Source organism: Mandrillus leucophaeus, unplaced genomic scaffold (genome assembly GCF_000951045.1).
Source record: "Mandrillus leucophaeus isolate KB7577 unplaced genomic scaffold, Mleu.le_1.0 Scaffold891, whole genome shotgun sequence".
In the NCBI taxonomy this organism is placed as follows: domain Eukaryota; kingdom Metazoa; phylum Chordata; class Mammalia; order Primates; family Cercopithecidae; genus Mandrillus; species Mandrillus leucophaeus.
Genome location: NW_012109708.1, coordinates 272,238 through 295,166, shown reverse-complemented (window position 1 = coordinate 295,166; position 22,929 = coordinate 272,238). Strand labels below are relative to the sequence as shown.

Below are 22,929 nucleotides of genomic sequence, written 5' to 3'. Positions count from 1 at the left end.
GCCCGGCCCTCCTCTGCTAACTTTTATCATCCTCTTTCCCCATTTTATAGTAAATATTGATAAGTGCACAGTTAAGACACAATTTTTTTTTTTTTTTTTTGAGATGGAGTCTCGCTTGTCGCCAGGCTAGAGTGCAATGGTGCGATCTCGGCTCATTGCAACCTACTCCTCCCGAGTTCAAGCGATTTTCCTGCCTCAGCCTCCCGAGTAGCTGGGACTACAGGTGCACACCACCATGCCCAGCTAATTTTTGCATTTTTAGTATAGACAGGGTTTCACCATGTTGGCGAGGATGGTCTCAATCTCTTGACCTCGTAATCCCCCCGCCTCAGCCTCCCAAAGTGCTGGGATTACAGGCGTGAGCCATCGCGCCCCGCTGTCTCTTTCATTCTTTATGCAGTTCATTGTCACTTCCTTCCATTGGTAAACATGTAAATTATAGTTGCATGATTTAGAATTTTACTGACCAAAGTCATAATAATAGTTAACAGTACAAGGAACTATTTTTGTATAATGGTTTATTTAATATAGTATACATTATCATATACTTTGTTACAATGTTGAAAAAACTTCATTTTTCATAATATAGGAAATAAAGTTGGAAACAGCTCTTTGGTGGGAATACTTCAGATAGAGCAAGAAAGCATTCACAGCAAGGCCTATAATCAATAAGATGTGTGAAAAGTTGGGTAGCCACAGGAGGTGTTCATTAAGGATATGATTCCATTTATATAGCTATTTCTATTGCATAACCAGGACGGTGTTATTGTTTTGAGGTCAATGTTCTTTTAAAATTTGATTTTGTGTAAAAAGAGGCTTTTTGGCCCAGAAAGCCTTACTTATTTTACATCTTCCAGTTTGTCTATCCCATGAGTTAGAGTTCGTCTTGACTCTGCAAGCTAGAATCAAAGGATTATGAAAGTAAGATCATTTAGATATGACGAAGGGCACCACTAAATGGTGTCAGGTTGTAGGAAGCAGACGCGTGTATAAAAAGAAAATGAACAAAGATTTCACTTATTGGGGCCCAGGCGTAACTGGATGCCTGGATTGTCCTGCCACCCAGCTGCCACCAATAAAATCATTCATCACTCTGCAAGAGGGACCAGATGCTTCCATCATCAGTACTCCTTGTTTTTTTCTTATCTCCTTTGAGGTAGCTAAAAATGGCAGCCAAAAAAAAATTTTGAGGCTTTTCACAAGTATATATTCATGTTATTATGCAGAAGATAGGGTCAACTTCTTCAGTTTGAGTTATCTGAAACTATTGGGCAGTGACACCATGCCAAACACTGCTAAATTCATGCCATTAAAAACAGTGGAGTGTTCTGCAAAGCCCGATTCTCTGCAGCTTTAAGACTGGACAGCATTGAAATATTCACAGGAATCTTCAAAGCCATGAAAGCTTAATATTAAATAGCCCTTTTAATTGCAAAGGAGAAAAAAATGGAGAAACTTGTGAAACCTTGCATTCTGAGTGCTGCCACAAATAAAGAATTCCAGAATTTCTTCATCTACTTCTGCAGTCTTAACTCTGAATTAATGACTGAATGTATCAAACTTCAGATCTTAAAAAATATCAGCTCACAGGAGGCTGAGGCAGGAGAATGGCATGAACCCAGGAGGCGGAGCTTTCAGTGAGCCAAGATTGCGCCACTGTACTCCAGCCTGGGCAACAAAGCGAGACTCTGTCTCAAAAAAAAAAAAACATCGGCTCATCCTTCATTGCTGTTAGTTGTGATGAATCTACTGATGAAGAAAACTGTATTTTGCTTACATTCAGAATAAGGCTTTCAAAACTGTGTATGTGCTGTTTTTGTGAGCCTACTACTTGACCACCAAAGACTTGCAGCTGTATCAAATGAACTGAGCTGGAGGAAATTTTATAGCAGTATATATTAATGGCAATACAGCAAACTGTGTTAAATTTGGGTTTTTGGCAAAGATTGAAGAAAACTGGCATTCAAGATATACTGCAGCTGTCACAACCAAGCATCAACTTTCACTGATAACCCATAACCTACTGGAAATCTTCAGCCTTGCTGTCAGCCTAGACCATTGTGAGAAACAGTATATCCATTCCAGTTTGCCCTGCTTTTTGAAGATCTAAATGCCAATCCATGTTTTCTGTTACATATTGAAGTTTCTTGGTTGTCAAAGAAAAATGGATTCTGCTGAACTCGTGGACAGAACAACCCCAAGGTTGGAAGAACAATGAAAAAGAATCTATACTTGAACATTTCAAAAGTTAAAAATTTTCAGCAGAGTTTTAACACACTGAAGCTTAAAATACATTGACATTGAAATGTCAAGGGGCAAACACCAATTTCGCTGTGTTCATTTCATAATGAACATCAAAACTTGCCAAAAATAGACATAAGAATATAGCATATGTATGTATGAGCAAACTAATGCTAAAAAATGTTTAATTTTCTTGACTAGTCTTTCGAGGACCAGATTCATGAATGTCATTTGAAGGAAAAAAGTGAAATACTTGAAATTATTTTGAGTGATGTTCTCCTGAGCTTGTTCGTAAAATCTACCTATGGTAGCTTTTGGAAAGAATGTGTTTCATACTGATGTGCAGGCCTCACTGAAAGAGCTTCAAGAGGAGTTTGTGAAATTCAAAGTCTAATTGTTTTGACTAGAAACTTCCAGATAAATACTCTAGAGAAACTTGGGTATAAAATGACTAAACAGATGAAAAAGCTTTATTCGAAAACTTTTTAATTTTTTAATGTTTTGATATATCTAGCTCTGGGGAGAAAAGACTGCAAGAGTGTTATTAAAAGCAGCTTGTTTTCTTGAACCTTTTACACCACCCAGGAAAGAAAAGTTCAAGCTTAACAGTGACATGGCTATCACCTCATCTGAATAAATTTTTTTCCTTCTAAAATTACTATTGCTTTCATTAATTTTAATCACACTCAATTTTGAAATTTTAAATAACACGTAAGGGGCGAATGGGAGATTTTCAGGTATATGAAAAGTAGAGGTGTGGGTTACAAAAACACTGAGGAAAAACATATAGCTTATCTGTTTATTGAATGCCTTCCCTATTAGGTTCAGCTGTTCACTGCTGTATCGCAAATCAGACTGTTTAAACTTGTTCCTCTACTTCTGTGACTGTACCCCGGATCTCATCTTCACACAGATTGGCTACACATCTGAAATCAACTCCCATTGCACTATGACCTTAGCTGTTAGCCTTCTCATACACTTAAGCACACTCCAATTATACCTGCCCTTCAGCTTTAGAGAGCCTACTGTTTTACTGACTCCATATTTTTTTCCTTCCCAATTTATCAGACATTTAACAGCCTTACTATCCTACTGAGCCTAGACTGCATGATTCATTTTGGCATAAAGACCTGATCCAGGCCGAGCGCAGTGGCTCAGGCCTATAATCCCAGCACTTTGGGAGGCCAAGGCAGGTAGATCACGAGGTCAGGAGATTGAGACCATCCTGGCTAACATGATGAAACCCCATCTCTACTAAAAATACAAAAAATTGGCCAGGCATGGTGGCGGGCACCTGTAGTCCCAGCTACTCAGGAGGCCTAGGCAGTAGAACTGCTTGAACCCAGGAGGTGGAGGTTACAGTGGACCGAAATCACATCACTGCATTCCAGCCTGGGCAACAGAGTGAGACTCGGGGAAAAAAACAACAACAAAAAAACCTGATCCATGTTGTCATCTAAACCAGGATTGATTGATTGATTTCTTGTTCCTTCTCTCTCTTTTTTTTTTTTTTTTTTTGACAGAGCCTGGCTCTGTTGCCCAGGCTGGAGTGCAGTGGCGGGATCTCGGCTCACTGCAAGCTCCGCCTCCCGGATTCACGCCGTCCTCCTGCCTCAGCCTCCCGAGTAGCTGGGACTACAGGCACCGACCACTACGCCCGGCTAATTTTTTTGTATTTTTAGTAGAGACGGGGGTTTCACCGTGGGTTTCACCGTGTTAGCCAGGATGGTCTTGATCTGCCCGCCTTAGCCTCCCAAAGTGCTGGGATTACAGGCTTGAGCCACCGCACCCGGCCTCTTTCTTTCTTTCAATGTTTTTTTGTTTTGAGTCAGGGTCTCACTCTGTTGCCCAGATTGGAGTGCAGTAGTGCGATCACAGCTCACTCACTTCCTAGGCTCAAGCGATGCTCCTGCAACAGCCTCCTATGTAACAAGGGCTATAGTGCAGCTAATTTATTTTTATTTTTTGAGACGGGGTCTCCCAACATTGCCTACGCTGGTCTTGACCTCCTGGTGGGCTCAAGTGATCCTCTTGCCTTGACCTCCCAAAGTGCTGGGATTACAGGCACGAGCCACCACACCCAGCCTAGACCAGGATTTCTCAACCTCAACACTATTGACATTTTGAGTTAGATAATTCTTTGTTGTGGGCAGCTGTCCTATGCATTGTAGGATACTTAGTAGCATCTCTGGACTGTACCCACCATATGCAGGTAGTACCCCTCCACTAGTTGTGACAACCACAAATGTCTCTAGACATTACCAAATGTCCCATAAAGGGACATTGCCAAATCATCCCCAGTTGAGAACCACTGGTGTAGAGTCAGGGAAAGTGGTCATATCCACATATCATCCTCACTTAGGCCCTATAGCTGGTGCCTGGCATAGGTGTTCAAAAGTGGAACACCTACTCTTGAGGAAGAATAGGCTTGCGTAGCTAGCACTTTATTAAAGTACCCTGAGGGCTGGGCATGGTGGCTCACGCCTGTAACCCCAGCACTTTGGGAGGCCAAGGCGGGCGGATCACTTGAGGTCAGGTGTTCGAGACCAGCCTGACCAACACGGAGAAACCCTGTCTCTGCTAAAAATACAAAATTAGCCAGGCATGGTGGTGCATGCCTATAATCCCAGCTACTCAGGAGGCTGAGGCAGGAGAATCACTTGAACCTGGGAGGCGGAGGTTGCAGTGAGCTGAGATCGCACCATTGCACTCCAGCTTGGGCAACAAGAATGAAACTCCGTGTCAAAAAAAAAAAACCCTGAGCATCAGTGGATTAATAGATATAGCACCCACTTTTCCCAGCTCTTGGAGTGAGGTAGCAAAGTCAACAAACCTAAACATTACTGCTGCTTATGTCACTTTTTGGGAAAACAAAAACCATGACAGATAAAGCAGTTTACAAAATCAAGCTCCAGAGATTTTGAGTAATAACAATCACTTCAGCTACTCCTCAGTTCCAGCAGGGCAGTAGGGATGTCATTTTTTGTTTTCAGGTATTTTGCAGAACCCCTGAGTCCACAGTGGAAGTGGTCCTGGACTGATAATATAACATCAGCCCCTGAAGTACTTTCTTAAAACCTGAGGCTCCTGCCATTGACCATCAACACCTGGTGTCTATGCCATGCCTCCTGAAACTCCTATAAGACCTGTAGATTCTATGCTGCTTCCTACCCCCAATTCCTAACCCCTCTGAAAGTTAACCTGTAACAGTGAAGTTACTGCAAATATTTGCTGGCTGGTAAAATGGGGTTATAAGAAAGGGAGCTCAGGATGCTAGTCCTCCACATTCAAGCTAATAGAACTTCGTGTAACAATGGAAGTATTCTGTATCTGCTAATACAGTAGATACCACTAGCTACATATGACTTGAGCTCTTGAAATGTGGCCAGTGCAACTCAGGAACTAAATTTTTAAGATAGTATTTAACTAATTTTAATTAGCCACACGTAGCTAGTGGCTATCAAATCCTATTTAACAGCACAGTTCGGTACAATGAAAGTCTAGTTCTTCCTAGGGCCCTTGGGAGGAGCAAGTCCAAGGGGGAGGATAAAAACAGAAATGAAACTTTTTTCCAGCTGGGAGTGGTAGGCTGTAAGGTAGTATTTTTAGACATAAAAGGAAAAAATATTGTATTTTTAAAATCTGACCAAAATGATCTTGAGTCACCTATCACTTCTGATACACGTGGATCACACGGGTGACGAGACAGGAGAAAAACTAAGGGAAACAAGTTAGAAAATAAACTGTATTACCTCCTCCTATCAAAAAAGGGCTGGGGCTAGAGCTGGAACCTCAAAATAGACTCCCCAAAGCTAGGAGGGTTTTACTTTGTGCCTGGCTTTTTGAAAATGGGATGGGGGGCAAAACCTAGTATTAAAGCAGGTAAGTGGGTTCTTTGCTTTTTACAGCAGATCAGGGTGATGAAGAGCTCTTGGAGTCCTGGAAGGGAGAGCAGTCTGTGCTGACAGAGTTAGTGAGAGGAGAGGATCTAGGAGTAACAGGGTCTAAGGAGAGGAGATGGCCTCCCAGGCCATGAGAACTAAAGGTTGTGATAAATTTAATCATAGTCTGTCCAAACCAGAGGGTCCTCAGAAGTATGGTGTGAGAATCCTGAGTGTGGGGCAGTGAGCTCATTTCTGCTCATGAGAAGTGTAGGAGATGCAGCAAGGTTCCTGTTATCAGGAGACCTGCAAAGATGGAAGGAAATGGCCCTCTATTACTTGTCTCACCTCCTCCCTCCCCCAAAGGAAGGGGAAGATGGACACCTCCGGGATTTGAATTAGAAATAGCCCTTTGGAGGGTTTTTCTGTGGTTTTTTTGTTCTGTTTTTTCATTTTTTTACACAGCTCCAAACAGCCAACTGAAATAAAAATAGCCTTTAAGAACAAGGAGGCTCATCCTATATAGCGATTCCCCCTGCTGAGGTTTGTGCTTAGGCCTTCCTACCTTTCTCGTCTCATCTTTTTTTCTTTTTTTGTTGAGACTCAGTTTTACCCTTGTCGCTCAGGCTCTGGAGTGCAGTGACGCGATCTCGGCTCAGTGCAACCTCTGCCTCCCAGGTTCAAGAAATTCTCCTGCCTCAGCCTCCAGGGTAGCTGGGATTACAAGCATGTGCCACCACACCCAGCTAATTTTTTTATATTTAAAAAAATTAAAATGTAATTTTAATTGTTGGCCAGGCTGGTCTTGAACTCCTGACCTCAGGTGATCTGCCCACCTCGGCCTCCCAAAGTGCTGGGATTACAGGCATTAGCCACCACACTCAGCTATCTCCCCTCATCTTAATGGACTGAGTTCCCAACTTAGAGCCCTTTGGTTGACAGTTCCAGCTGGCAGTAAACAGAGTTCTACAGAGATAAGGGGGGATCCAGGTGGCCTGGAGAGGACCCATGGAGCTCACATCCCCTTTTTCTCTGACATTTCCTAGGCACATAGAATCCCTTCTACCCCTACAGCAAAGGATGTGATTTCTCAGCAGGCCCTGGCCATTTAGCCTTGGTGTGAGCAGAGAGGACTGCCCTTTATCCTTCATACAAATTTGAGCTAGCCAGCCCCAGGGTCCCATTCTGACCTTTTTCCCACGCTAGTTCATATGAAATTCTCTCTCCAGTAGAAAGCTGAGAAAGTGAAACTTAGGTCATCTTTTGTTTCTCTCTACCATCTAATGCTACTTTAAATCCTTTAACAAGGAGGCTAGAAGTTTGCCTTCTACCTGCATTTCCTTTTTTGTTTCATTTTTTGAGATGGAGTCTCCCTCTGTCACCCAGGCTGGAGTGCCGTGACGCAATCTCGGCTCACTGCAACCTCTGCCTCCTGGGTTCAAGTGATTCTCCTGCCTCAGCCTCCCAAGTAGCTGGGATTACAGGTGTGCACCACCACGCCCAGCTAATTTTTGTATTTTTAGGAGAGACAGGGTTTCACCATGCTGGTCAGGCTGGTCTTGAACTCCTGACCTCAAGTGACCCGCCTGCCTTGGCCTCCCAAAGTGCTGGAATTAGAGGCATGAGCCACTGCGCCCAGCCATCCCTGCATTTATTATAGTCCTGCCTGGACCATCCCCTTTCCACAGCCTGTGACTCTGTATCTGCCAAAGCACCCAGGCCTAGCCCACAGTCCATCTCCCAAAGAAGCCCCAATAGACAACAGAATGCTTTCTGGGGGACTGCTAGACCTCAGACTTTTGCCTAAAATGTATGCTGAATCTTTATCAGGAAATAAACATTTTTTTAAAAAGTTAATGACCAGGCTGGCCAACATGGTGAAACCCTGTCTCTACCCAAAAAGACAAAAATCAGCCAGGCATGGTGGTGCACGCCTGTAGTTCAAGCTACTCAGATGACTGAGGTGGGAGAATCGCCTGAACCCAGGAGGCAGAGGTTGCTGTGAGTCAAGATGGCACCACTGCACTCCAGCTTGGGTGACAGTGAGACCCTGTCTCAAAAAAAAAAAATAAACTGCAGTCGATCTCTGATCTCTTTGTAAGATTTGTTCCAGGAACTGATTTAATTTCATAACCCACCTCACTAAGAGTGGAACAGCACCTATACTTGTACTTGTACTCCTGTCTTCTGGTCTCCCAACTTCTCGCCCTGTCACCCAGGCTGGAGTGTAGTGACATGATCATAGCTCACTGCAGCCTCCAACTTCTGGGCTCAAGCGATCCTCCTGCATCAGCCTCCTAAGTAGCTGGGACTATAAGTGTGCACCACTATGCCTGGCTAAATTTTTAAAAAATTTTATAGAGATGGGGTCTCACTGTGTTGGTCTTGAACACCAGAGCTCAAGTGATCCTCCCACCTCAGGCTCCCAGACTGCTGGGATTACAGGTGTGAGCCATGCTCAACCAAAAAGCTCCTATATACAGAGCCCCATTCTCGATACTGGAGTGAAGGAGGTAGTGTAGGGATGAGAGGACTGGAAGAGATGTTCCACCTCTTAATCATAAGGTCTTTAGTAAAGTACTCAGTCCCTCCTTTAGTACCACTTCGTAGGAGTCTTGCACCACCACCCCCCGCTAAATTTAGGGTCCCCCTAGAGACTTTCCTGTATAGCACCTCAGCCTTTGGCTTGACTCATTTGTCTTGGTTACTGCAGTAGCTTCTTAACTCTCCTTGTTTCTAGTTTTATTCCTCCAACCTAGCCTGCACCCTGACAATAAATGCCTTTTTAGCAGGTAGCAATAAAAACTTGTTCTAAAAAAAGAAGTAGTCTAGGCGGACAGTGCTGAGATCAGACTTTTTTTTTTTTTTGAGACGGAGTCTCACTCTATCGCCCAGGCTGGAGTGCAGTGGCATGATCTCTGCTCACTGCAACCTCCACCTCGCAGGTTCAAGCGATTCTCCTGCCTCAGCCTCCCGAGTAGCTGGAACTACAGGCACCCGCCACCACACCCAGCTAATTTTTTGTATTTTTAGTAGAGACGGGTTTCACCGTGTTAGCCAGGATGGTCTTGATCTCCTGACCTCGTGATCTTCCTGCCTTGGCCTCCTGAAGTGCTGGGATTACAGGCATGAGCCACCGTGCCAGACAGAGATCAGACTCTTAAAGAAACTACTCTAGGCTTCAGGACAAAATCCAGATCCCTTAGCAGCAAGGCCTTCCAGACTAGGGCTCCTTGCCCCTCAGGGGTTTCACTCCCTAACAGTCCCTCCAAGCTATCCCTCCCTAACCTCTGCACCTACGCTGATCCCTCTGCCTGGAACGCCCTTCCTTTAACTACTTGACCTTTACTTTTCAACCCATGAGGCTGGCCACCAAAATTAGGATCTTCCACAGGCCAAACCCTCTACTGGGTGGTGAGAATGCAACACTTAGCAGAAACAGAGCAGTCCTTGTGAGGAGACCCCTGAGGGGTAAGGACCAGTATACACTACACCACCGCTATGGAAGCATGAAACACACCTGATCTAGACCTGAGGGTCCCAGAGGCTTCCCTGAACAGGCAACCTAAGCTGAGACCCCAAGGAAGCTTGGATTGAACTGAGAGGGTTGGGGAGGGATGTGATGGGCCTTCCAGGCAGAACAATGTGTGTTCTGTGTGGGAGAGAACTAATGAGTTTGGAGGAAGAGGGGAGGGCCTGTGTGGCCACAAAACACAAGAGTATGGGACGTGCCAGAGGAAGCCACACTGATTTTGCAGGGAGACAGTAAAGATTTTGGTCATCATCTTAAAGTACGTGGGAAAGCCTCCTGCCCAGAGTTTTAGCTGGCAGTCAGTAGGCCCTCTGATCCTGGCCACGCACCTTTCCCTCAGCCTCACCTCAGCATTCAAGGGAAAACCTGCCACCCTGCAAGCCCTCCAGGGTCTGGAATGCTGGCAGGAGGGTATAGATGCCTCTGCTCCTGGAGAAAAGGGCATCTGGCAGGGAAGCCTGAGGGGTTCGTTCCAACTGTACAGGTCCTGCGGACTACTCTCAGAAAAGGAATGGTGAGATGGACTTTCATAGAAGAGCCTCTCCAATTTCTCCTTGGGACTTTTTTTTTTTTTTCTTTTTTTTTTTTTTGAGACAAGAGTCTCCCTCTGCCGCCCAGGCTGGAATGCGGTGGCGCGATCTCCGCTCACTGCAAGCTCCGCCTCCCGGGTTCCCGCCATTCTCCTGCCTCAGCCTCCCGAGTAGCTGGGACTACAGGCGCCGCCTCCACGCCCGGCTAATTTTTTGTGTGTGTATTTTTAGTAGAGACGGGGTTTCACCGTGTTAGCCAGGATGGTCTCGATCTCCTGATCTCGTGATCCTCCCGCCTCGTCCTCCCAAAGTGCTGGGATTACAGGCCTGAGCCACCGCGCCCGGCCTCTCCTTGGGACTCTTACCTTGTGTGGAATGAAAGTGGTGCCTCTGGGGTCCCAGACACGGGGGAGAGGAGGCAGCCCAGGGGCTTGGAGAAGTGGTGAGACCCAGAGGAACGGTGGACCCAGTCAGGAAGGGTCCTGCCAACAGGGCCTGGGCCAGCCTCGGGGTCTTCCCAAAAAGGCAGGTGGGGGCCTCCAGCAGGCTTCCCACCTCTGTGAGGCTAGAGAAGAGGCCCCCTGGATGAGAAGGCAGAGGCCGGCAGGCCCGGCGGGCGCAGGCACAGGGAGACTTCTGGTGGGAAGAGCGTGACTGACTCAGCCTCCTCCAGCGGCTGCAGGACGTCCCCCCGCTAGAAGGGGCCGGGCTCCCTTTGCTGACCCAGAGTCAACCCAGCGATTCCTCCTGGAGAGGCGGGAGCCCCGGCCCCGGCCCCGGCCCAGAGTGCATGCCTATGCCGGGAGCTGGGCGAGGACGGGGCACAGCCACAGCTGGGTGCCCAACGGGAAAGGCGGCCGTTCCCCCTCAAGCTACACCTGAAGGGGCCCCCAGGGTCGAGGCCACGTCTCCTTCGGCTCAGGGCTGCATTTCAGTGACCACCGTGGCCTGCGGGCATCCCCTGGGAGGGACGGAGGGGGTTGGAGGAAAACTCCGAAGGGAAAGGCCGAATCCTGCAGGGTCTGGTCGTCGGAAAGCCGCCTCCCTCTCCTCGGGCTGGCATCGCCATCGGGGTCCACACGGGCTGTAAGACAAAACCCCAATTTCCCCCAAGGCCCCATAGGAGGGGCGCTGCCACAGTCGCCTATTTTTAGTGCAAGAGAACCGGGCCAGGAGCGGCCGGCAGGAGCCCGGAGCATTCCCGAGGTCTCGGCCCAGGTCTCGCGAGGCAGGGAAAGAGGGCAGCCCTGGGGCGGAGCGGGAAAAGGGGCGGGGTGGGGTTGGGCGTGGCAACCTCCCGCTTCCGGAAGAGGGACCCGCGGCGCGGGAAGGTCTTTTCCTTGGGCGTGGGTCGGGGACCTGCAGCGAGGTTCTTGTTAAACCTGGACTCCCTGTGGAACGTTCAAGAAAAAGAGAACCGAATGAGGTTTCTCGAAAGGAAAAAAGAATGTGACAGTGTAACCTAGTGCTACTCCTCGGCGTTTTAGGGCCCCAACCCGGGAACCCCTCGCACCGCGAATCTCAGTCCACAGCGGGAGGCAGGTGTGGTCGTTGACCTATTTGCGCCCGAGGGCTCAGGGAGGCGCTGGCGTGACCCGAGTCGGGGGCAGCAAGCTGGTTAGCGGGTGGGTGAAGGCAGGGGTCTTCCACGACCACCACAGAAACAAAACACCTGGGTCGGGATTGCGTCTTGTATTGGAAAAGCTAAAGAACAGTCAGCTGGGGGTGCCAAGAAGGCAGGTGATGTACAAACCTGGAGGCTTAAGATGGTCCACAGGCTGCGGAGGAGCACAGCCAGGACAGCGTTCCGCGGAGCTCAACAGAGACTGCGGCGCTCAACAGAGACTGCGGCGGAAGGCAGGGGAATCTGCCATGGACCAGTTGAGGAAGCTGTTTCAGGGAGGGATCCAGGCGTCTGCACACCTGGGCGTGTACAGCCTGCGGCAGCTCTGCCACCGTCCCTCGCCTGTCTTCTGCCTTTATGCAGGCTTTCTAGCAGACATTGCCAAGGTTCTTCTCCAGGCCTTCAAGGCCGTAGGTTAACTGCGCCCTCCATTTCACTGCTCTGTCCTCAGCCCCTCCACACTCCAGCTCAGTACGTTGGCACTAACTCTTCCCTCCGATTGAAACATTCTCCCCTACACGACGTCCCTCCACGGAACATTATTCTCCCATATACCCACAGTGCTCTCTCCGTGTATCTGCTCCAATGTTCTCCCCTCTTCGCATACCGCCGGAAGTAAGCTGCAAATAAACCAGAGTCCCCCGTCTGTCTTGTTCACAGCTTTGTCCCCAAAACCTAAAATAAGGCTTGGTACCCAAGAGGTGCTCACTAAGTTTCACAACATTTACTCTGCCAGACGTTGTTCAGGGCGCTTAATTTGCTTCTTTACTTTCCACACCACCATGTAATGTAGATACTAATGTTATTTCCAATCTCATTTCACAGATGAGAAACAAAAGTTGATAGATGTCACAAATAGAAAAGTGACATCTTTATTTTGCATAGATGTTGGTGGCTGCTATCATCCTGATATGTCCCCCTGTTTAAAACTACTTGGAAGAGACACGGTGCCCAATACTGTCTCTTATAGTCAGATGTGAGAGAATGAGAGTCATTACTTGTTTAAATTCCTGAGGTAGAGTGGAAGGCAGAAGGACAGCTAGGTGTCCGTGTTCCACCGCTTCCCTGTCTGGGCACGTCCTTCAGGGTGCAACTGAACCCCCAGACGCCTGGGCTTTTGTGTGCAGTGACTGGGCCCAGAGAGAGCTTTCCAGTGGATGTCCCCAGAAGTCAGAACTTTAAGGTCCTCCTTTGGGCGTTTCCGTTTCTGCGAGAGCTTGCCGTGTTCTGACCTAGGCAGGAATGGATTGGCAGTCTAGCAACACACAGGGCAATTTTCACCTTATTATTTTATTGTATGTATGTATGTATTTATTTGAGTCGGAGTCTCGCTCTACTGCCTAGGCTGGAGTGCAGTGGCGGGATCTCGATTCACTGCAACTTCCGCCTCCCAGGTTCAAGGGATTCTCCTGCCTCAGCCTCCCGAGTAGCTGGGATTACAGGCACCCGCCACCACACCTGGCTAATTTTATTTATTTATTTATTTATTTATTTATTTATTTATTTATTTATTGGAAAGAGGTTGCATCATGTTGGCCAGGCTAGTCTCGAACTCCTGACCTCAAGTGATCCACCCCCTCGGCCTCCCAAAGTGGAAGGATTACAGGCACGAGCCACTGCGCCCGGCAAAAAGAGACCAATTTTTAGTACATCCAGAGTAACCCTCTCCTGCCTTAGTCCAGCCTGGACTAAGTCCTTCCGGAGTTGGTGTGCATCAGAACGAAAACCTCTTGAGGGGAGGACGGTCCCGCGGAAGCACAGTTTTAAAGTTTATTTTTAAAATTTTAATGCCATACTTTTTTAAATTGCCCATCATTACCCACGATAGTGAACTGAAAATTAAGCTCTCCTGTGGTTGCCCCGTCAACCCTCCCCGCACCAAGTGGAACAGGCGGAGCTCGAGCTATGCCACATAGGGGCGGGGAAGCCGCCAGGGAGTCCTCATGGGAATGTGCCGTACACTTCACCTCTTTCGCTTCTCGCTCTACATCATCCCTGAGAAGCCTTTTTAAACACTTGAATGTGCTTGTTTCAGAATGTATTTGTAAAGCGCTGTCAGATTATGCTGTACGGAAGTGGGGACTGTGATGCCGTGCAATTTCCCTTTGCCTTTTGCATTACATGGCGCCGCCATCTTGAGCAGAAGTGTATCATGGGGCTCGCCATTTTACTTGGTCGAGTGGGTATTTCCGGTTCCGGCAGGGGGCTTCTCTCTTTCACTGCAAGGCGGCGGCGGTAGCGGCTGTGTTGCTCGTTTCTCTGAGCCATCCAGTGCCATCCTCGTCGCTGCAGCGACACTCGCGCTCGCCGCCGCCATGACTGAGCAGATGACCCTTCGTGGCACCCTCAAGGGCCACAACGGCTGGGTAACCCAGATCGCTACTACTCCGCAGTTCCCGGACATGATCCTGTCCGCCTCTCGAGGTACGGACTAAGGTAGATTTCAGGACCCGAGATTGCAGGGCTGGGGGATTCCGCGTGGTTCGGGCAGGCCGGTGGCGCGCGCGCTGTCGGGGACTGACAGACTTCTCTGCCTCACTGTGATTTGGGGCGTGCGGACGCGAGCCTAGGCCTCAGCCCGGGCGAACCACATTGCAGATGAGGACCTAGACGTAGAGCGGCTCGTGGCTGTTAGGGTTGGAGAGTTGGAAACTTCGAAAACATCTTCTGCCTTCCCCTTCGTAGTGTGGCCGGGGGCCTACGGGCCGGGCGGGGCGGTGATGACCCCAACATGCCATCTGAGTGTCGGTGCTGAAATCCAGAGGCTGTTTCTGAGCTGCCGCCCGGCCCAAGGCTCGTGGGGAGGCGGGTGGACTCCAGAGGACCTCGTGGCTCAAGTCTCGTCCTACTTTTTCTGCCCCTGGGTCTCCCCTCCCCGTCCCTATCCCTGTGTGCCTGACTGCGTTTAGACACTTGTTGTGCTTCCCCTTTGCTCCTACACTGTTAAGAATTGTGTGACTCTTGAATCATGTCTGGCTGTTAATCGTAAAATTGTTGAGTGGGACAGGTTTCAGTAAAAGCATCCTGTAGCGCCTAAAGTGGCTTTTCCAGCATTCATTACTACATTTCTGTCGGCCCTCAGAGGGAGGCATGGGAGGCCCCAGCTACTCTACAGCCACGAACTGCTGTGCATTCGGTTGCAGACAAGATACGTGGTGGCTGTTGAGTTCGTCTGAGTTTCAGGAAAGGGTGTCTGTAATTTCTGGCACCTAAATTAAGTTCTCAGGATACAGACCGGGCACGGTGGCTCACGCCTATAATCCCAGCACTTTGGGAGGCAGAGGCGGGCGGATCACCTTAGGTCAGGAGTTCGAAACTAGCCTGGCCAATGGTGAAACCCCATCTCTAGTTTTAAAAAAAAAAAAAGAAAGAAAAGTTAGCCAGGCGTGCTGGGGGCGGCCTGTCATTCCAGCTACTAGGGAGGCTGAGGCAGGAGAATTGCTTGAACACGGGAGGTGGAGGTTGCAGTGAGCCCAGATCATGCCATTGCACTCCAGCCTGGGTGACAGAGTGAGACTCCATCTCAAAAAAAAAAAAAAAAAGTTATCACGGTACAGTTTAGCTCTGCGTGCGTTTTTAGTCTGGAATAGAGCCACTCAGTCCTGGCCTGTAACTGCTCTTGTAGTCTGTTGTTCCATCCCTCCTTAAGCATCCTTAGTTGTTAACCCACTCATGACCTTGACACTTAGTGAATTATCCAGTGTGTTAACAAACTGGCTGCGGGTTCCTCACTGGTTTGTCTTCTGTTTTGCCGCTTTTAGATAAGACCATCATCATGTGGAAACTGACCAGGGATGAGACCAACTATGGAATTCCACAGCGTGCTCTGCGGGGTCACTCCCACTTTGTTAGTGATGTGGTTATCTCCTCAGATGGCCAGTTTGCCCTCTCAGGCTCCTGGGATGGAACCCTGCGCCTCTGGGATCTCACAACGCAAGTAGCTGCTCACTTAGCTCTGGGGCCTTGGGAAAAAATCTGGGCAGAAATGTGGTGGATGCAATTGGCTGGTTTCCCAGGGGAGATCCAGTCCATTTGGGAACTGGAAAGCAGACTGCACCTACAGAAGATGTTTGGCCTCCCTCGCTTTGAATTAGTTACTCAGGATTGCTGAGGAGTGTGGTTGAACATTTCTACCAGGTGTGACAGTTTTGAGTAGGCAGCAGTTTGAACATGTTTTACCTTGAAAGCTGAGGTGATTGGCAGGTGGAATTAGAGGGTCCTGGTGATGACAGACGACATTGTCAGCCAATCCCCATGTGGGAGTGAGGACATGTCCTGCAATTCTGAAGGGATTCTCTGTCATATATGTGTGAGTAATGCAATGAGACAGAGACAAGGCCCAGGAATCAGTCTGACCCTTGAATGAGAATGTTTGTTAAGTCTGAGAATGACAAAGTCCTCCCTCTTAGGGGCACCACCACGAGGCGATTTGTGGGCCATACCAAGGATGTGCTGAGTGTGGCCTTCTCCTCTGACAACCGGCAGATTGTCTCTGGATCTCGAGATAAAACCATCAAGCTATGGAATACCCTGGGTGTGTGCAAATACACTGTCCAGGTAAAGTGAGGCCACGGTCAGAGAGCACATCTCCAAGGATCTCTCCCACCCTCTTAACCTTTACTTTTTTTTTTTTTTTTTTTTTTGAGACAGTCTCACTCTGTCGCCCAAGCTGAAGTGCAGTGGCACTGTGTCAGCTCACTGCAACCTCCGCCTCCCAGGCTCAGGTGATTCTGGTGCCTCAGTCTCCATAGCAGCTGGTGCTACAGGTGCGCGCCACCAGGGTGGTCTCGAACTGAGCTTAGGCAATCCGCCCGCCTCAGCCTCCCAAAGTGCTGGGATTACAGGCGTGAGCCACCATGGCCTGCATATCTTTACCCTTTTTTTTTTTTTAAGACAGTTTTGGCTCATTGCCCAGGCTGGGGTGCAATGGCGTGACCGCAGCTGACCACAACCTCCGCCTTCCGGGTTCAAGCAATTCTACTTCAGCTTCCCAAGTAGCTGGGATTACAGGCATGCGCCACCACGCCTGGTTTTGTATTTTTAGTAGAGATGGGGTTTCTCCATGTTGGTCAGGCTGGTCTCGAACTCCCAACGTCAGGTAATCTGCCTGCCTCAGCCTCCCAAAGTGCTGGGATTACAGGCGTGAGCCACCGTGCCCGGCTCTCTGCCTTTTTAAAGTCTTGGCTGGGCTCATGCTCTGGTAGGCCAAGGTGGGAGGATTGCTTGAGGACAGGAGAGCAGCCTGGCCAACACAGTGAGACCCCATCCATAAAAATTTTTATTTATTTTGAGATGGAGTCTCACCCTGTTGCCCAGGCTGGAGTGCAGTGTGCGATCTTGGCCCACTGCAACCTCCGCCTCCCAGGTTCATGCCATTCTCTTGCCTCAGCTTCTCGAGTAGCTGGGACTACAGCATGCCCAGCTAATTTTTTTGTATTTTTAGTGGAGACGAGGATTCACTGTGTTAGCCAGGTGGTCTTGATCTCCTCACCTCGTGATCCGCCCACCTTGGCCTCCTAAAGTGCTGGGGTTACAGGCGTGAGCCACCGCACCTGGCCCTTTTTTGAGATGAAGTTTCACTCGTTCATTGCGCGGGCTGGAGTGCAATGGCACAATCGTGGCTCACTGTAAACTTCGCTTCCTGCGTTTAAGCAGTGCTCCTGCCTGAGCCTTCCATGTGGCTGGGATTACAGGCACCCACCACCACACCCGGTGAATTTTTGTGTTTTTGGTAGAGATGGTTTCACCATGTTGGCCAAGCTGATGTCAAACTCCTGACCTCAGGTGATCCACTCACCTCGCCCTCCCCAAGTGCTGGGATTACAGGCGTGAGCCACTGCGTCCAACCCCCATCTCTAAATTTAAAAAGAAGTTCTTATCTGGAATCTAAAGGGATTCTGTTGAGCTTAAAGGTTTGGGTTCTGGGTTTTTGAAAGGTGCTGCCAGCCATCATCTGGCTGGGAGGGGGGCGTCTAGCATTTCATGGGATAGGACCGTTTCCCCTTATTTCCTTTTCATCCTCTGTAGGATGAGAGCCACTCAGAGTGGGTGTCTTGTGTCCGCTTCTCGCCTAACAGCAGCAACCCTATCATCGTCTCCTGCGGCTGGGACAAGCTGGTCAAGGTGAGCTTCAAGCCAAGGTAGGGGCTTTACCAGTCAGGGTGTGCTGTGCTCCCAGGTGGTCATAGGCTCCAACTCCTGTGGAAAGCTTTACAGATTCTCTCAGTTGACTCTTTCTCTTGTCACGTGGTCTGAAGTAGCTAATTGATGTCCCTTGTAAGTGAGCACACTGCATTGGATGTGTGTTACAATCTAAGGTTAAGTGACCAGGACATGTTACTGAATGATAAATGGCTACTGTAGCCAGGAATGCCAAGCCCTTTTTTGTTGGACCTGACCCTAGCTGATCCAGAGCCAGGATATTCACCTGTCAGCTTCACATCTATGCAGGTATGGAACCTGGCTAACTGCAAGCTGAAGACCAACCACATTGGCCACACGGGCTATCTGAACACGGTGACTGTCTCTCCAGATGGATCCCTCTGTGCTTCTGGAGGCAAGGTATTTGGGGAGCAGGAGCCTCCTGCTCAGTGGAAGACCAGCATCATGGAAGGAGCACTTAGCCAGCGTCTCTAACATAAAACGGCAAACATTAGTCAGGATGGTTTCAGGATAATGAGATAATGGCAATCTGAGAATGTTTCCAAAGATTACTTTCAGCAAATGACAGTTAAGGCATACTGTCTGGAAGAAAACGATTATTTTCTATAAGGTTGGGTTTATTTTGAGACGGAGTCTCACTCAGCCGCCAAAGCTGGAGTGCAGTGGCATGATCTCAGCTCACCGCAACCATCTCCCTGGTTCAAGCAATTGTCCTGTCTCAGCCTCCCTAGTAGCTGGGATCATAGGCACCCACCATCATGCCTGGGTAATTTTTGTATTTTAGTAGAGACAGGGTTTCACCATGTTGGCCAGGCAGGGCTTGAACTCCTGACCTCAGGTGATCCACTGGCTTCAGCTTCCCAAAGTGCTGGGATTACAGGCGTAAGCCACAGCGCCCGGCCTAAAGTTGGTTCCTCGAAGCAATTGATGAGATTGACATCCTGGTTTTCAGAAACGATTAGAGTGATTTATGTAAGTTGGGAGGGGTTTTTTGATAGGGTTGGTAAGGTCTTAACCTTAAAGGAAAGGCATACAGAGATCAATGTTGGTACTTGAGTCATTAGCTTTCAAAGAAGCCTGAGGTAATGGAGGAAAGGTAAGAACTGATTCTGACAGAATCTTGAGATGGGCAGGATTAACATCTGGAAGAAGTCACTGTGTCCTGATTTACCTTACCTGTCTGTCCAGGATGGCCAGGCCATGTTATGGGATCTCAACGAAGGCAAACACCTTTACACGCTAGATGGTGGGGACATCATCAACGCCCTGTGCTTCAGCCCTAACCGCTACTGGCTGTGTGCTGCCACAGGCCCCAGCATCAAGATCTGGGTGAGTGTGGGTTACAGTGGACTGGGTACCTGGCTGCCCTCTGAGCCTTGACAATGTTTTGGTTACAATATATGCCATCTGACTCCCACCTGGTAGCTAAGCCTATTCAACCTCCACATAATTGACATTTTGGTCTGGGTAACTCTGTTGTGGTGTGCTGTCCCGTACATTTTAGGACGTGTAGCAGCATTTCCAGCTTCTAGATGTCGGTAGCAAACCATCCTTCCACTAGTGGCAACTAAAAATGCATCTAGGCATTGATACATGTACCCTAGGAAGCAGAATCATCCCTTTATAACTTGAGAATCTTGAGGAGGGGACTCTGTCACTGCTAAGTCTTAAGGTTGCTTTTGCCCTGTTCCCCAGGATTTAGAGGGAAAGATCATTGTAGACGAACTGAAGCAAGAAGTTATCAGTACCAGCAGCAAGGCAGAACCACCGCAGTGTACCTCCCTGGCCTGGTCTGCCGATGGCCAGGTAAGTGGTCTGTGTCCTCTCAGGTGACTCGGCTTCCAATTATTTTTCTCCCTCATTCTGTTAGTACATCTAGTCTGTCAGACACGAGAGCAGTGTCTTTGGCATAAAGTGAAATGACAAGCCAGGTTGAGGATGCCCTAGTTTGCCATGCCAGTGAATGTGTTTCTGCATCAGAGGGAAGACTGATGTGGAGCCCAGTGGCTATCAGCCTTCAGTTAATACCTTAATTCATTTGACCTGTTTTCAAATGTCTAGATCCTTATCACCAGCTGTTTCTTCCTCAAGGAATACATAACCACCACTTAAAATCTGGCTGTTAAAATGGGAGGGGTTTCTTATAGTCTGTCCAGTATGGTGGCACATGCCTACTGGAGGCTGAGGTGGGAGGAGGATCTCTTGAACTGCAGGGTCTCAAGGCTGCAGTGAGCCAGGATCATGCCCCTGCACTCCAGCCTAGACAGTGGAGCAAGACCATCTCAAAGAAAGCCACTTGTGCTGAATCTAGTGACTGCAGAGTTTACGCCAGCCTGACCTATCCCTGTCATTTCTCCCCTGCAGACTCTGTTTGCTGGCTACACAGACAACCTGGTACGAGTATGGCAGGTGACCATCGGCACGCGCTAGAAGTTTATGGCAGAGCTTTACAAATTAAAGAAGAAAAAACTGGCTTTTCTGGCTTTTAGAAGGTTTTTTTTTCTTACATGCATAAAAGCTCCATCCTATCTACATTGCTTACACATTAAGTTTGCACTAGCAAACTGGATGCAAGCTGTGGACTAAGTAAACAAGGCCTTGAGGGGGAAGGGGAGCTGTCAGTCTAAGTTCTCAGGATTGGGGGAGCATCAAGTGGATGTTTGTTAGAAGTCACATAGCAGTTTCCCTGAACTTAAACCCCATCAGCGTCCTACATACCAGGTGCAGATCATCAGGACCTACCTTCAACCTGGGTAACCTTCCTGAGGGAAAGGACTGATTATTTCAAAGTGGTTGCAGTCAATTTTTAGGAAAAGCAGACTCCACAGCTCCAACCGCTGGCACATAAGAACGGAACAAAGATGAATCCTCATTCCTCTAAAGGTTTGAACATAATTCAGAAAATTTAAACTTCATGTTAGCAGTCTACATGGTCTTTGAGGCAAGTCAAGGGTATTTAATTCTGCAAAGCAGTTCTCACCGAAGAACTTAACTCACAACTAGCATTCCTCAGAAGTTAAAAGTTCTGGGGTGGTCGGTCTGGAAGCATTCATAAACATAACCATAAAGTTGGCCCTACTAAACATTTCAACTGCTAGTATAACCTGTCACTCAATGGCCCCCCCCCCCCCCAATACACACACAGTTTATTTATGAGGTTAGATGCCTTGTGAAAGGCCAAAACTGAGCCATTAAACTGCAATTACACTTACCAGTAGAAACCTCAGTACAGGGATGGAATGGTTCAAAATTCGACTTGAGACCCCACTGCCCTTGCAGTTTTCTGTGATGACTAAGCAACTACAGCATATTGAAGGCCCATATGCACCCACTTTCTACTCCCCTCAATGGTGGTGAGGCATTTCTGGCTTCAGTGCATGTATATATGGAAATAGTGTTCCTAGGACCTGGGCTTGTGAACTGTGAGTATAGAGATTCTTAGGGGAACCCCAGTCCTACAGCTTCAAAGTAATGGTAGGAAGTGGCAAACATCTTTTAAGTGGACTGAAGAGTTAGTAAATTAGGTAAGAGATTAAAATGGGGAGCAGGATCTATATATCCCTGTTGAAATAGGAGCCTGCCTGACAACAGTTGCAAAACATGCCTTTAACTGCAACTAACCAGTTCTCAGTTGCGTGGCTTCTCAATGCAGGGGTTGGAAAGGAAATCCTGAGTTAAACCCTCATCTAAAGGAACGACCTCACAAGAGAAGCAAATAAACAATTTTATTTCCACAGCACACCTTCCCTTTTCCCAAAGAACATGAGTTCACCTCAGCCATCAAAGCAGAGGGCAAAAGCTGTTATGTGACAAGGCAAGGGGTTACTAGAAAAATAGATTATACCCAAGGCTCTCCTCTTGGGGACCCAAACCCGTCCCCAGGCTCCCCCTCAGGGCTTGCCAAATGGAATGAAAGGCATGGAAAGGGGCTGGGAGAAAAGCCAGCTCCACTGAACAAGGGAAAGGAGCCTGGCAGTGAACAGACCTGGGAGGGGTGGGGGTGGGATGAGCTTTGCTCCTCAGTTGAGTGCTGGAAAGGGGACGGGGGAAGAAATAATTTATTGGGCGATGTAATGGTGCGTGGTTTCAATCATGGCGACCATTCCAGATCTCTCTCAAGTGAAGCTAAATTCTGGCCGGTCTATGGAGGTAGAAATTGAGGATGGAAGGAAAGTTTAGAATCCCTCCTCCCCCAGAGAATAGACGTTTATTACCCAGCTCTACCCTCTGGCCCAGCCTGCCTCCCCAAATGGCTTCCAAATCCCTCAGCTAAAATTTGCATCAGAAGATGGAATTGGAATGGGGATGTTGTCTTGCCCAAACCCTCCAGCCTCAGAACTGACAGAGGTTGAAGAGCAGGGGTGGGGAAAAGGAAGTTAAGGAATGAAATTACAATTTCCCCTCATCCCCTACTCAAATTCCGGTCCCAGGGCTGGGCTAGGCAGACTGGGAGAGAAGACCAGGCAGCTGTTCTCATTATCAGGGACCCATGCAGACCTGCTGGACAGACATAGTAGGTGAGAGAAGGCCGGGCTGGAGGCCAGGAGGGTTCTTTAGGCTCCTAGAGGGAGAAGCAGGGGCCTGGGGTCAAGGGGGAGTGGGAAGCAACACAGTGACAAACAGTGGGAAGAGCCTTTGAGCCCCTCAAACTTACGGGCCACCCTCCACCACCCGCCCCCCAAGTGCTGACCAGAGGGGCCCCCGCGGGTGGCAGGATAATCAAGGGCAGAGCTTGATGCGGGTGCCCTTGGAGAGCACCCGGAAGAAAGGAAAGACACGCTCGCCCAGGAAGGCAGCCGAGAAGGTGTGCACGTGGGCCAGAGTCTCTGCGTTGTAGAAGCCCAGGCGCCCCGCTTCATAGTCCAGGTACACGCCAAAGCGCCGTGGCTTCTCACTGGGGCTCAGCAGCGTCTGTTCTGTCGAGCTCTGGGCCTGGTAGCGTTTGCCGTTGGTGCCCAC

At 48.6% G+C, this 22,929-nt stretch overlaps 4 protein-coding genes across 7 annotated transcripts in view; 2 read left to right on the top strand and 2 right to left on the bottom strand.

Annotated features, from left to right (window-relative positions):
- LOC105531523 (tripartite motif-containing protein 7) overlaps window positions 1-22,929 on the top strand; it is a 67,759-nt gene that overhangs the window by 3,541 nt on the left and 41,289 nt on the right. The gene's annotated exons all lie outside the window — the stretch shown is intronic.
- Window positions 511-11,402, bottom strand: LOC105531519. The gene is made up of 3 exons (XM_011969449.1): window positions 11,063-11,402; window positions 10,550-10,820; window positions 511-899 (listed from the first exon to the last, which is right to left on the bottom strand). The coding sequence occupies exons 1-3, from the start codon at window positions 11,381-11,383 to the stop codon at window positions 778-780; spliced, it is 714 nt and encodes a 237-aa protein (XP_011824839.1). The 5' UTR covers window positions 11,384-11,402; the 3' UTR covers window positions 511-777.
- On the top strand, window positions 13,721-20,451 carry GNB2L1 (guanine nucleotide binding protein (G protein), beta polypeptide 2-like 1). 4 transcript variants are annotated; one of them, XM_011969451.1, is made up of 8 exons: window positions 13,721-14,232; window positions 15,570-15,741; window positions 16,218-16,365; window positions 17,836-17,931; window positions 18,259-18,369; window positions 19,159-19,299; window positions 19,666-19,776; window positions 20,335-20,451. In XM_011969451.1, the coding sequence occupies exons 1-8, from the start codon at window positions 13,896-13,898 to the stop codon at window positions 20,398-20,400; spliced, it is 1,182 nt and encodes a 393-aa protein (XP_011824841.1). In that variant the 5' UTR covers window positions 13,721-13,895; the 3' UTR covers window positions 20,401-20,451. The 4 variants fall into 4 exon arrangements, with proteins under 4 accessions (XP_011824841.1, XP_011824843.1, XP_011824842.1 ...); XM_011969453.1 differs by lacking the exon at window positions 18,259-18,369; XM_011969452.1 differs by lacking the exon at window positions 19,666-19,776.
- The window catches only part of TRIM41 (tripartite motif containing 41), a 12,355-nt gene continuing 11,103 nt past the window's right edge, over window positions 21,678-22,929 (bottom strand). Inside the window, exons 7-8 of the mRNA XM_011969454.1 lie at window positions 22,468-22,533; window positions 21,678-22,111 (exon numbers count right to left, since the gene is read on the bottom strand). Coding sequence (XP_011824844.1) covers window positions 22,086-22,111; window positions 22,468-22,533 — 92 coding nt within the window. The 3' untranslated portion in view covers window positions 21,678-22,085. The remainder of the gene's footprint in view (window positions 22,112-22,467; window positions 22,534-22,929) is intronic.